The 14,677-nt window shown below is 47.0% G+C and overlaps 1 protein-coding gene across 2 annotated transcripts in view; it reads right to left on the bottom strand.

Moving 5' to 3' along the window:
- Positions 1-387: 387 nt before the first annotated feature.
- PRKCE (protein kinase C epsilon) overlaps positions 388-14,677 on the bottom strand; it is a 470,469-nt gene continuing 456,179 nt past the window's right edge. The window contains exons 15-16 of one of the 2 annotated variants that reach the window (XR_004326300.1): positions 4,864-5,294; positions 3,306-3,417 (exon numbers count right to left, since the gene is read on the bottom strand). Coding sequence is in view for 1 of the 2 variants with exons in the window: in XM_032497438.1 (XP_032353329.1) it covers positions 3,271-3,417 (147 nt within the window). In the remaining variant the exon portion in view is untranslated. Of the gene's footprint in view, positions 3,418-4,863; positions 5,295-14,677 lie in introns of both variants that reach the window. The other variant, XM_032497438.1, reaches the window with a different exon arrangement.

Genomic DNA, 14,677 nt, shown 5'->3' with positions numbered 1-14,677 from the left:
AATGCTGAAATCATGTTTAGGTTTTGGAATTTGAACTCCCTAATGTACAAAAGGCAATATGCCTCATTAGTGCCACCTTGCCACTCAGTGAGGAGATAAAAATGCTCATTGGGACTGAGAAATATGATTTAACATCATTCTATTTATTAGGTTCTGAAACAATACACATTCACATCCTTTTGAATACAGTACATTTGGCACAATAATGTTTACAATGAAATAACACTAATGAATGGCAAGAGATTAAAATTACATCCAGAAAGGAAAAAAATGTACAAATAAAGCATCACAATACCCAAAAAAAAAATCCCTAAAAGTGAATACCTTTTATATTTAGCCAGAATTATTTTGCACATAATTTAAAAAGAGGTAATGTTTTTAGCCTTCTTTTTTTTTTTTTTTTAAAGCAAGAATGCATTGTTTTTTCACCTTTGGAGGAAAAATTGTTTCCACTTCACAAAGTCCATACTGAGAGAACACAGGAGAACAGCTATCCTTCATATATTTTTTGGCATTTTGTTTTGCACTCTTCCCTGCTTTTTTTTTTTTTTTTCAAAGAGAGAAAGAGCTGGAAAGATTAGAAAGAATTGGCAAAAACGTAAGTGTGTCTGCTTCCAAACTCTTGTGAAAACTAAAAGGAAACAATGACTACTCAAGGAACACACAAGCTTTATTCTATAGACTACATGGGATTTGAATCTGCCTGTGTGAGAACTTGAGCTCCAGCTTCAAGCAGGAGGCATCCTAGCCAGCCCAGCTCTGGGGGCTGAAAGGGGGCTCTCTGGGCCAGGCAAACCGCTGAGTGACTGCCTGGAGCTGCCAGGTGGAATGTATTATTATTTAACTTCCCAGCAAAAATGCCAGTTGTCCTGTAGGAAGGGCTCAACCCCTGCTGACATGGGAATACCACCCAGGCCTTGGGCAAGGCCATTTGGCATTGCAGTTAGAGCTTGCTTGGTTGTTCAAAGTTCAGCGTGGTGAAGGAAGCAGAGGAAAAACAGAGAGCAGCAGTGATGCACGAGTAAGATGGGCAGGATTTTCATGTCTTCCTAAAAAAATGAGATGATGCCATCATGAAGATGTTTCTGTGCTTGTACTCAACTCCAGAAGATAGTCTCTCCCCAGTCCATCAAGTTACCGAAGATAAATTAAATTAATCTACTGTTCTTCATCGCATCACTGGTGTGTCAAACACACAAATTGATACAGCATAACATTGGAAATTATCGTCAAAATGGATAATAATTACACCTGAGTCTTTAAAAAATAAAAACAAAAGAGAACTGCATGTCATCTTTAGTAACCAAGGCGATGACCAACCAGATGCGAATATGGACACCAACTCCCTATGGGCTCAAGCTAGTCACTGTCCAAACTTTGAAACCAACATCAAGAACATTCCTTTCTCTTCCTCATCTCTATCAGGGCACAACAGAACACAGGAGAACTATATGTGAGATTTAACATAGCTTAATATAGGTTTACATCTTTTAAAATAAACCAAAATGAAATCAACAAGAAATGCATCCCCCTCCTGCCCCCCCTAAAAAAGAGAGAAAGAAGGACGGAAACACACCTTATCTCTCGGTAACTTGAACCAATACACTATACAGAGTATTGCACCTGGACGTTATTATAATTATTCTTTCATAGACTAAAGGTTTATAATATGCCTGAACATGCAGCAGTTGATACCTCTAAATTCAATGAATTAATTCCACAGGCCTGGCAGCAAACACTATATACAAAAATCTCACATGTACAAAAGGCAAGAAGCTCCATCAGTGCCACTTTGCCACTCACAAGTATGTGTATTTAGGGGCAGCTGGGGAATCCACGTGCAACAGTTGGAATGGATTCCATTCCCTGCTAAATCAGTTCAGTGAAATAGGTAACTGAATGACCTCCGGGAAACATACACACAAAGCCACAGAGAACCCTTGGAAATCAAAGAATGAATGTAACACTGTTAGCCTGCCTACAGGAGGTAACGTCACATCCATTAAATAGTGTCCACATGAGTTGCCACTGCATGTCACACAGAAACAAAACTCCCAGGGCATCTTGCCACACTGTCAGTTTTCTAATCACTTCCTCTTCGATTTCTCGACGCCCTCTGCATCACCCATGTTTAGCCTCATTCTGCTTGTTCCCAAAGCCGATGTTTCATATTTAACTGTACACGTTTCACGTTTAAAAACCACAACACAGTAGTACTAACATTTTGTACAAGTGCGCAAAAATCACACACTGCTGCAGGAAATAGAGTTTATGCTGGGAACTTAGGACTGAACTGGAAAGAGAATTTGCAAGCCACGTTTTGTGAGAACCCCAGGTCTGGGCCACCAAAGCAGTGGCCTTGGAGTTCAGGCAGAACTTGAATAACCAAGAGCACTGCTTGTTTCCTTTTCTCTCAGTTCACATAGCCCCCGTGTGCCACTAAAGCATTAATAGCATAAACCTTAGACAATTGGTTTCTCATTGTATATTAGCCCTTTGAGATCTACTTGTATTAACACTGGAATTTATATCTTTTGGCCAATTCGAAAGGAATTCTGATGATATACTTTTCAAATGTTAACAGAGTTCAAAATCAAATTTCTTTTTCTACAGAGAGCGATTTCTTCCACGAGATACATGCTCATACAACTTTGGCATGCCCCAAAGCTAAAACCAAAGAAAGCAAGACTTAGCCATTCCAGAGCAAACCAACACAGGTAGCCAACTTGTGTGTCTCCCAGCCTCTCTCCTTCAGAGGCACGCCTTGAGGGCACCCACCCTTGCACTGAAGAAGCACCAGTTTCTTCTCCTGGATAGAAGGGCAGAGAGGTGGCAGGCAGGGGTCCGGGAGGGATGAGAAGTAAGAGTTGTTAGGACTCTTATGTTCAATAGCAGAGCCAGAGTCTTCCTGTTTGCTTTCTCTCTCTCTCTCTCTCTTCTTTGTAGTAAAAGAACTGAAGTTGCTTCACTGCCAGCAGCCCCGAGGAGTGAAGCCCGGCTTGCCAAAAAACCAGACTCAGCAGTGGGTCCAGCTAACTGCTGACCTCGTGCGATTCTGTGTTACTGGTGAAATGAGAACCAAGAGTGCGTTCTGGTCACCAGTGGGAGGAGGGAGGAGCTGGCCTGGGGTGAGGGAATGCAATAAATAGAGGTGGACAAGGGACTGGGGCTCCGGGGAGGAGAAGTAGTTCAAGACCTCTGAGCCTCGGGAAAATAGGAATCTTCCTGGTACTCCTTGCAGCATCACTAAACTCCCTCTGGAGTGGCTTCTCAGGGCATCAGGTCTTCACCAAAGTAGGAGAAGCCTTTGAATTCCTCCTGGTTGATCTGCTTCACAATCGCTTCATCCACGAGCGTGAGTACCGGCTCTTCCCGGGTAAAGTCTTGGTCAAAATTATTGACGTCTCTTTTGGTTTTCTGTGGGAAGACAAGAGAAAGCACTGACTCCAGACCGACCTTCCTCCCCAGAGCCCCCCACAGGGAGTGGGCATCGCGCTGACCAGCCTTTCGCCAAAGCAGACCTCTAGCTACTGAGAGCAGACATAGAGCTGTTCCAATGAAGTAACGATGAATGGCCCCAGGACCAGGAGGTGACAGAGGACTTGGAGAGGAAGAATGAGTCCAGGTGAGAAGGAAAAAGGGGTGAGAGGTATGACGGAAAAGCAGGGAAGTGGGATTCCCATAGACTGTGTGTGTGTGCGTGTGTGTGTACAGTGGGATGCAAAGCTCCTATATCATACTCCCCCTTCCAGCATCTGCTCTAGCCCTCTGGCTCCACTGAGACCACCCTCCTTGTGATCCAGAGAATGAACTTGAATCCCTCTCCCACCAAGTCTCCAGTGATCTTTCTTCACTACACGTGGACCCCTATAACCTTGCCACGCCTGCTCCAGACAACATCTTCTCTATAAGTTGGAGGATGCACAGGGGGGTGGAAAGCTGTTCTGGGGAGCCTGCCTTGGTCCCCACCTATCACCATGAACCCTATTTAATGCTCTCACATTATGTCTATTATTATTATACTCAACACGCTGACTTGCAGTGAATTGTTATGCTTTTGTCTCAACCATGAGCTCCTTAAAGGCAGGTGCCTTTTCTGACTCAGCCCTGGGCTCCCAGCAGTCCCCTGCAATAAGTGTCTTCTGAATGAATGAACACATCAGTAAGCCCACTGCTGACCCCTCGGCTCAGAAGGACCCATGCCCAGTTGGAGGTTCAAGTAGCCAAAATCGGGCTTATGGTCTGTGGTAGGGTGGACGGCAGCAAGCAAACAAATCCTGGATTTTGGAGAAAAGCAGGAAATGTGAATAATGCGCTCTGCCTTTAGGGGCTCACTGCTGTATTCCTGTCTAGAACACACTGCAATGGATAGAAAAACTTCCAGGGAGAAGTTGAGGCCTGGCTGAGACTTGAAGAGTGAGTTACATTCATGTTGGCAGAGGAAGGTATCCCTGCAGAGAAAGATGGGACAGAGGCAGAGGGGCAGGAACACAAAAGATGTATACACAGGACAATGAGTTGGCCAAGCTGCCTGGGACAGAGTCCAGTGTGAGGATGCAGGAGATAACGGGGGGAGCCCGACAGAGAGGCCTTCAGGCCCAGGCCCCCTCTCCCCCACAGTCCACAGCACAATGCAGAGAAGATGGAAGACACTCTGGCAATACCTTTTCAGACACTGATTCATTGGTGTTATCCAGGGTCAGCACCCTGGAGGACGGAATAACTCTCGTGGAAAGATCAGCATTGTTATTTGTATGAGAACTATTATTAATATATGCTTTGTCCTACGGAAATCAGTAACTTAAAGATGTTAACAAGCAGTCTGTGCAAAAAGTGGTTCTGAGACAAAACTATGTTTTATACCCTGTTCTTGGAGCTTTGTCATGTGCTTGGCAAATTAAAGGCTCCGAGACGTCCTAGAGTCCAGAAACCTGGTTCACGTTGTTAAAGCCAGCCTTCCTCAAACTTGACATAAAACTTTTTTTTTCCTTTTTTCCTTTTTTTTTTTTTTTTCCTGAATAGCCTTTTAATATCCCTCCTGGGAGCAAAGTTCTGTAGAACATGGTTTGGGATGTGCTGCTTCGTAAGTCACAAAACATCTTCACGTTCATTTGTTTATTGATTCTTGGAACAGGCAGGTGTTATTATCCTGATTTTACAGATGTGGAAACTGTGGTTCAAAGAGGTTTGGCGACTTGCCCAGAGTCACCCAGTGAGTTCAGAGCAGAGCCGGACTCAACTCCAGCTCCCAGCATGATGCCTCCCGCGCAGTAGGACGTCTGGAAAGCTGGACACTGGAGAAGTGGGAAGACATGCAAGGGTCAAATTCAACCAGGAGACATTTAGGTCAAGCCGTTAGGCTAAAACAAAGCCAGAAGGGCTTGCCAGTAGGCCAGCATGGAGGGAGAGAGCTGTGGGTCGGGGAGAGTGGTAACATGGACGGGTGAGCTCGGCAGGAGAGTCTGTTTTCAAATTGCCCCAGACTGAGATCAGAACCAGACGAAAAGCACGGAGCGGAAATGAGCTAATCTTTCCCATCTTTCAGCACCCATTGGTCCTGCTTGGCGTCTTCTCTCTGGCTTTGAGTTGCATAGTTTGGTAGGTCTCAGAGACCTTGGATGGAAGACAGAAGGGAGACACAGAAAAGCCTGAGGGATGGAAACAGGACTTGCAGCAGAAGGATGTGAGTTTTGCCCCTTCAGATGGGAAAGCTAAGGAGCGGCTTAGTCATTTCTACAGGAGGGCTGGCCCCAGGCGAGAGGATGATCTGATCTCTGTCTCCAGTGTGTACAGAGCACGAGGGAAAGGGGGGTCCTGTGTGGAGAGGGACTGCAGAGAGGAACAACAAAGCCCATCCCCCCAGTGATGCGGGCTGGACCTGGGAGGGCGGTAGCCTGGGGAAAGGTTGTGGGCACGCCTCCACTGAAGATCTCTATTGAAGGAGGGATGGGTTTGCCTTGATTAAGGGTGGGTTACAGAGTATAGGCTCGTGGTACTGGGGGAGGAGCAGGATGGGGAGAAGGCAGACGTGGCTTGGGGAGCACCGAGTATCATCCCAGAAGGTGACCAAAGGGCATCCCGGGTGTGGATGGGAGAAGTAGGGGACCAGGGGCAGAAGGGGTGGGAGGTGGTGACGAAGATTGGCAAGGAATGGAGCAGGAAGGAAACTCAACTTGCAACATCACCAATGGTGGGCCGTGCCCAGGCACTTTCAGGGGCAGGACCACCTCCTTCTGGGCTCCCTCTCACTGGTCACTAATGAGTGGGGCCCTGTGTATGGAGAACCTCAGGAAATTCGTAAAGCTCTGGCATCGGCTCCCCTGTTTACCTACTTGTGCTTCACCTTTAGGTCATTAGTGTTCATTAGTCATGGAAACTGGTTTCATTTCCTGAGGTCAACTGAGCATAGTGACCGAGCGAGGTTCCACAGGATGTCTGAATGTCACAACTTACTATGTACCAGGGAACCAGGCTCAGTCAACACAGCTAGGGGCGTCATTCCCAGAGGGCCTCCAGCTCCACAGCGGGCTGGCTTGGGGAGCAATCTAGCTCAGCTCTGGGCTGTCCAGGCGTCCCAAAATCATCTATGGCATTGGAGCAAGTGCATCATTCTTCAAGAACGCTACAGGAGGACATACTTGGTTCCCCCCACCCATTATGCAACCTGGCCCTATTTTCCTTGGAGACATCTTAGATGTATGTCAGTTACTCATTTCCAATTCAAATAACTAACATCCCACTATGTGCAATTCCTGGCTATTAATTAACTGTAGAGTCTTGGGAAGTTGTCCAAGGCAAGTATAGCTAAGAGACCCCATCCTCTATTAATGCATGGAGGCAGCACAGCATCCCAGCATCTTCAAATTCAGAGAAGACTAGGGGTTATATCCTCTACTCCCCGATTTTATTCTTTGGAAAGCTTCTACCTCCCTTACAGAGCAGGTACAAGACTTGACTCCAAGGTTCTGACAGGCAAACTTCCAGAGACACTCCCTATTTACCTGGATCTTTGGTCATCCCATATGCCCCCTACCTAATGTCTAAATGCCAGATTCTTAGCCCACATGGCACCATCCAACAGGTGACACTGGGACATGGGGAACAGACTTCTAACCCTTCACACCTTATCTCCTCCAGGAAGCCCATCCCACGTTCTCTGATCCACACTGAGGGAAGGCCACATGGAGTAGGAGAAAGAGCAGTAGCTGACCTCCCACCTGCTACTGTCCCCCTTCCTGTTGGATGACACTGTGAAGAGAACCTCTTTGAGCCTTGGCCTTTTCATCTGCAAAATGGGGGTGGTAAGAGGTGCCCTACAGATGGCCTTGAGGACTAAATGAGCGGGGGGTTGTTAGGGGCCTCAGTGCAGACCCCAACACACAATGGGCACCCAATAAATGTGAGTTCCTGCCCTGCCTCTGAATTTTAGCACAATATGCCATGGGCACACCGGATGCTCAGCTTGGCTGTGTTACCAACATCTCTCTCTGTATACAAACGTGCTTCAAAAAATCAGAGCAGCAGACATAAACTGTTAATGTGGGACTTACAATAATGCTTAAAACATGTTATATGAGGTTCTGTTTCCTGCTCATACTGACATTTACAGATTCAACAGTTACTCCAAAGGCTGAGCAGCAATGCGGTCCTGGTGATCTGCCCACAGGTGCCATGAGCTTCATGAAGGCAGGGACCAAGTCTCACATTTCTCTGTGTCCCTACCTCCTTGTCCAGCTTTATCTCCTGGATCCAGTGGAACCACGAAGTTCTCTGGACTCACTGGCTTCCTTCTGCATCCACGCCTTTGCCCAGCTAATCTTCTGCCCAGAGCACCCTCTCCCCTCCTTTGCCTTCCGCCCTGTGTCCTCATCACTGAATTGACTTCCACTCACCTTTCCCATCTTGGCTTAGATGCTCTGCCTTCAGGAATACTTCCTCGTTCCTCCAGGTCTCTTATGGGGTCCCATCATCTCTCCTAACTCTTATCATAGCCCTTCCCACACTGGGCTTCCGCCTCCTCTTTCAACTCATCTGTGAGCTCTTGGGGGCGGGGCCTGGGTTGACCTCACCAGCCCATCCCCAGGCTACGCAATGCCTGGCACACAGTACTCAATAACTATCTGATGGAAACAATAACTGGATGCACCTCTCTTGCTGCTACTTTAACTTGAGCCAGTGAAGTGATCTGGGTTCAGGATCTGAGGCACTCTTGTGCCAAAGGGTGTCTTTATTTATTTTTGTTTGGAGAAGGCTGAGGTCTGACTCACGAAGGGTCTGGAGTGGGACAACCCAGCCCATCACGGCCCCACAAGGTCCTGGAAAACAGGCAGACTGAGGTCTGGTTAATGGGGTTTCCTCTCCCAGCAGCGGTCAGCCTGGGGCACCAGAGTTCCCTGATTGCTGGTAGGAGATAGAACCAGAAATAGCATGAACCAGGGTTTGGGAAAATTCCATCAAGATGGATGGGCTAAGAGAAGTTTAGGGACTTGGTGGGTATGTTCCCAACCCTTGTGGTTGGTGTTAGGGGAAAGCCACATTCCTATCCCCTTTGGCATTTCTTCAGAAGTAAGGTCTTAGATTTAAGAGGTCTGGGGCTGATCCAGGGGGAAGGACACACTTTTAGTGGCTGCAGTGGGGGAGTGAGGCAACACTTCTGGAAACTGAGTTATAAGTCACTCCAGATCCTTCTGAGAAATTGCATCTGAGAAGCAAAGCTAGTGGACCTGCCTTTTAAATCACCCCAAGGCTACGGAGGGCTAGAGGCCCGGTGGGCTGTGGCAGTGTCTGGACCCCATCCTGGACATGGGCAGGCTGCCTGAATGCTTGCTTCCTGTCTGGTTGGCGCAATTCTTTCAGAGCCCTTACTGAGCTGAAGTCATAAACACAAGCTTTCCGAGGAGCCAGCAATCTCTGTTTCTGTCTTCATCTGATGACCAGGAAATCAACAGATGACTTTATTCTAAAGCACTGAGGAAACTCCCTGATCTTCAAGGAAGGCTGTGGCATGGGGCTGTAGTGCCCAGGCTGGTCCCAGACCCCGCCTTCATCTCTGCCCGGCCTGACAGCAAGGGTGTAGGTAGCAGACTGACCACAAGCCAGAGTCCCCTGCCCCACGCATGTGACCAGAACTGGGGAGACATGCTATTTCTCGGGAGACGTGCTACCTCCATATGGTCTCCAAAATGCCAGCTTTCAGGTTCCAACTCCCTCTTGAGTCTTCTCCGACATCAGAGAAGACCCACTCCATCCACCTTCCCCTCCCTGTCCCCATGGCACTTTCTGGAACAGGCATGTGCTCCCTCCTCCTAACATTTTTCTGTGTGTTACATTTTCCTCTCCTATCCCTCAAGGTACCCACTGCAAAGCAGGGCACACAGCCGTCCCTTAATATTCATTTGCCCAGAATCATTTTATTCACTGCAACAGTCAAACTCAAAATTTCTCTTTGCTTTAAAATGTCAATATTATCTAAGTTCTACTTTCTTCTTTTAAGTATCCTAAAAACAAAAGGGAGAATTTAAATAGACCGCTGGCTCAACCTCAGTCAACTGGATTTTTACATATACGCATGTATTCATTATACCCATATACAGACAGAGGATGTGTGTTTATGTTTATACACACATGCTCACCTTTGAAATTCAGTGAAATAAGGAATGTGTAACTGCCAGTGTCTTGCCTGACAAAAATGAGGGTTGGAACAGAAATTCAAGTTAGCTACCATTTGCCTAGAAGTTTCTCTAGCATATTCTTCTAGCGCATCCCTCCTTTTCAATTTTGTGAACCAAGAATTGATTGTACTTTCGGATTTTCCTTACAGGAAACAGAGCCAGACACACAGAGCATTCATCTGGCACTGGGCTGCCAGCAGAGACTTTTACAGCATCTTACCTTGCCATGGTGATGCCCCACCATTTTTTAATCCATTTCCTTCTTAGAATGTGGTGGCCAGAACAGATGGTTTGATTCCTGACTCTGTGGTCTGAGCAATGTTAAGGGCGGTGGCATGAGACTTTCTCCTTGGTAGAAACTCTCAAATTAAACCAATGCCTAAGATAGAACCCATGTTTTATCATTTCTTAAGCAACTGTGATAAAACACTGATGCTCTTAGTTTTATCGATCCAATTTAACCTTGTTATAGATGGAACTGTGTCTCCCCCAAAAGCTGTGTTGAAATCCTAACCACCAGGACCTCAGTACATGATCTTATTTGGAAATAAGGTCTTTGCAGATGGAATCAAATTAAAATGAAGTCATCAGGGTGGGGCCTAATCCAGTATGACTGGTGTCCTTATAAGAAGGGGAAATTTGGACACAGAGACAGACATGCACTGAGGGAGGACCAGATGAAGAGACACATGGGGAATGCCTCGTCAAGAGGGGAGGGATGCGGCCACAAGCCAAGAAACACCTGGCACTACCAGGAGCTGAAAGAGGCGAGGAAGGATTTCTTCCCCTACAGGTTTCAGAGGGACGCTGGCTCTGCAGATGCCTTGGTCAAAGATGTCTAGCATCCAGAACTGTGAGACAATAAATTTCGTTCTTGTAAGCCACCTGGTTTGTGGTACTTTGTTATGGTAGCCCCGGAAAACATACAAACCCCAATCTTCTGAAATGATTTTCTGTATCCAAATGTAATCTTTACATTTATAACCTTGGCTTCTTTTTCTAGTGGTACTTACTTCTAGCCTGTCAAGATTACAATGGTTTGCTAACACATCTCTCTGAATCTTGAATTATTTGCCAAGGAAGCGGGGAAAATAAATATACCTAGCTTGCTGAGGATTGTATGAGAGCATATAAGGAAACCTCATGTAAACTCTAAAGCACAATGTGAATGTCATTTTAATTCTATCATCCATCTTATCTGCCATCTTCTTCAGCTTTTTGTCATCCTAAAATTTGATTGGCATACCTCCCATCTATCAAGATGTATAAAAAAATATTGGATAAGACAGAGTCAGGCCGGGTCAGGCTCAGAGCCCTTTAACCTGCCTCTACAAACTGACAGTCCTACCAGCACCTTTGGGGGACAGTTGTTAAAAATTCACTGTGAATCAACCAGCCATGGTCACTTTCTCCATCTTGTTCAGGAGGATGATATCAAAGACTTCCAATTGTTTTGCTAGAACAAAGACACACAATTCCTGTAGCCCCTAGGTTCCTGGCCATTCCCTGCTCCACAGGAGAGGGTCACGGCAGCATGGTGGCCTCTGCTGCTGGTACACAGAGATGGAGAGCCACCCAGGGCTCAGGTGGTGACCTCGAATGCCCCTTGCTCCATAATCTGGTCCATTGCCTCTGTCTAAACCACGACTGAGGGAGAGCTGCTTCACTCCTGAGGCACTGCGTGTGTGTGTGTACATATATATGTACATCTGTATTTAAAAATGAACCAAATCTCTCAGACCAACAGGCACTCTGAACAACCCATCACAGCTGAATTCCGTCAAATCGGTGGTTTGCCGGAATTCAGCTATTTCCCCTTTCTCCTTGTCCCTCTGTTATTGTTTTCTAGACTATAAAAAATATACACTTTTACAAATTCAACTTGAAGAGTTGTTTTGGAAACTCTTATTAGCTCACATTAACCTCTTCCTGCACACCCTCAAATACTTTGGTGATCAAAGGAGTTTCGCCAGCTATAATCTGTCTATAGGTGAGTGGTCTCTAGGGGGCTACAGACCCAGCCCTCTGGAATCTCCATTACAGGGGAAGGGAGGTATCCCCGTTATAAAGAAATTATCAAACTTGGAACACTTTTTATGATGCTTTTTAAACAACATTTTGGGGCATCTACCTGAAGGTTTGTAGGGAAGGCTGTGCCAGTTTAGAAACTTAACAGACGCTTGGAAGGAAAACCCAAGACACAACTCCCTGTATCCCCGGCTCCCACAGGAGAAGGGGATGTGGCCCTTATGTGCCCTTGGTAAAGTGGGGGGCTTGTTAAGGTGATTCCAAAGCTGTTTCTACCTGCAAATTCTATGGCTCAATCATTTTAAGTAAAATAAAGTATTTCAAGCAAGCTTCTTGACCTAGGTTCTCAGTTCTAGAGCAAGACTGGCAAAGGATCTGGCCCTCTGACTGGCCAGTTGGCAAATGTTTTAGGCTTTGTGGGCCATGGGATCTCCAACACGACCACTCCACTCTGCCTTGTGGCTCCAGAGCAGTCCTAGACAAGACGTCAGTGACTGAACATGGCTGCATCCCAGTAACACTTTATTTATGGGCACGAACATTCCAATGTCTTTTAATGGTCAAGTGTCACCAAACACTCTTCTCTGACCATTTAAGAAAAATGTAAACAAATATACGTATATATAAGCATGACTGGGACATTGTGCTGTACACCAGAGAATGACACATTGTAACTGACGATACTCCACTATTAAAAAAAAAAAAAAAGAAAGAAAAGAAAAATGTAAAACCCATTCTCATTCTGAGGGCTTCACAAAACAAAGCAGTGGACAAGATTAGGCCTTTGGGCCAGAGTTTGCCAAACCGTGCATCAGAGAAGGAACTTCAGGGCTTCTGTGAACCTCGTAAAATACAGTCCTGTGTGCAGTCTGTATGGGCACACTTGGTTTTTCCTGGAGAGAGTACACCATCAGATTTTGGAAGGGGTGCTGACTTCATGGCTAAGTTATGGACCACAGACATAAAGGCTTCCCCTCATACCAGGCCTGAATTTCACTGAGGTACAATCACTCTCTCAGAGGAGTCCACAAAGAGAAGAAAACCCTGACAGTCTCAGGACCTGAAATGACACCCTTTGCTCAAGTCCCTCGTATCATGGGGCCTCAGCCTGGGGCGTTCCCTTTGGCCTGTGTGGTGCTATATGGGAAGGCTGACGTGTCCCTAGGAAAATGGTTGAGAAAAGTCTCCAGGATGCAGGCTGTGTGTCTGAGGCTCTTTCAAAACCAAGAGAAGCTATCTGTCTCAGACACAGTATTTCTTCATTCCTTTTAGGGAAGGAGACATTTCTGGATGGGTCTGAAGGGCGGTGCTGATACCTGCCTCCCCAAACCCTCCCAACCCTGCCCAGCTCCACACGTAGGCACACCTTCAGCTGTGACTATTTGACTTTAAAACTTGGTAACAAAAGTATAAAGCATACGTTTCAGCCAAGATTCATTTTGGGCCATGTGGTTGTGGACATATTCTCATTGCCTGTACAGTGCTTACTGGCCCTTGGCGACCTTCAGTTTGAAATTTGTAAATGGCCTAGAGGCAGCTCCAGGTGCTCTAAGAATCTTGGCTCCCCAGTGAGGCAGGTAGCATTTTGGGGCAAGTCGGGCCACCTGCATCTTCTGGCACCAGTGGTACCCAGCTCACAGCTGGGCCCTAACTAAGTGGACCCTGCTGAGTCCCCAGACAGTGGCCCAGAGCAGAAGCTTTTCTCACAGAGGGGAGCCTGCCACCCTCCAAGACCACTCAAGAGAGGAAAGGAGTGCCCCTTTCCCACTCAAATGCTGCAAAGGAGCTTTGAAACAGCTCCTGTGGCCACGAGGCCTCCAATCTGCTGCCAACAAGAAGGGTCTGGAGCTGCCATGTGGGAAAGAAATGCCCCTTCCTGGGGAACCATCCTCAACCCAGGCTGGACCCCCTCACACACCTCGATCGCCCTGTGCCTCTCTTTCCTGAGTCCTTCTTGTCACTGGGGCTATAAAATGATTTAATTTGTAACTGTCTCCTCCACAGGCTGGAGGCATCACTTGGGTGTCTGTTGTGTATTTCCAGTACCAGCACCGTGCTTGACACGGCTCAGTTCCTCTGAGTGGGCAGCATAATAAAGCTTGTGGATGGAGACCTTCCCAGGTGCCAGGCGCTACATCATGAAGCTCACCTGCCTGATTTATTTAAACTCATGCCCACCTCACTGGGAGGCTGTGCTGCTACTACCCCCACCAGAAAGACTAGCAAACAGCTTGCCTGAGGTGCACCAGCCAGAGGTGGAGCCAGGATGGAATTCATTCCGTCCCCAGGGCCGTGTCCCTGGCATCCTGCCTCCTGCCAAGAGGCGTCAACGGGGTCCTCTGTGCAGAGGGCTAGAGCGCTGAGCCCAGCAGAGGCAGCCAGTTCAGTGGCTTCCGCCGATAGTGTTATTGCTAAACACAAACAAGCAAGCAAACAACTGCCTTCTGCCCTGTGTCCCTCACAGTGAGGCCACCATCCCCACCAGGCCATTTGGGGTCATTTCTTAGACATCAGAGGTAAAGAAGAGCACAGCCCTTCTAAATTCTTTATTATGACCGAGAGTAAGAAATACGTCTTATGTGTGATCCAGTGCACATAACCTCATCCCACCACCCCAAGGAAAGACACATCAAGCTACACTTCACTTTTACAATATGTGATGCGCTCTGTGTTTTAGTCTAATACTCTCCTTTGTTCCTTTCTATTCTATTCTTCATTAAAAATGCTTTCTGCACCTAACCCACTAAATTAATTTTACAACCCACTGATGGGTAGACCAGAAGTAGGGGAAAGAGGCACCCAGCAGGGATGTCTGGAACTGAAAGCATGCCGAAAACACAGTATTGACATCCACGAATAAAGAGCCTTAGGAGGAAACAGCGTATCACCTGCCCTGGCTTGCCCAAGGCCTGAGCGCCCATGCCAGGCTCTGCAGCGAGCTGGCCCCATGCAGCGGGACGTGCAGTGGCAGGACCCAT

Source organism: Camelus ferus, chromosome 15, assembly GCF_009834535.1.
Source record: "Camelus ferus isolate YT-003-E chromosome 15, BCGSAC_Cfer_1.0, whole genome shotgun sequence".
Classification (NCBI taxonomy): domain Eukaryota; kingdom Metazoa; phylum Chordata; class Mammalia; order Artiodactyla; family Camelidae; genus Camelus; species Camelus ferus.
This window is presented reverse-complemented; position numbering and strand designations above follow the sequence as displayed.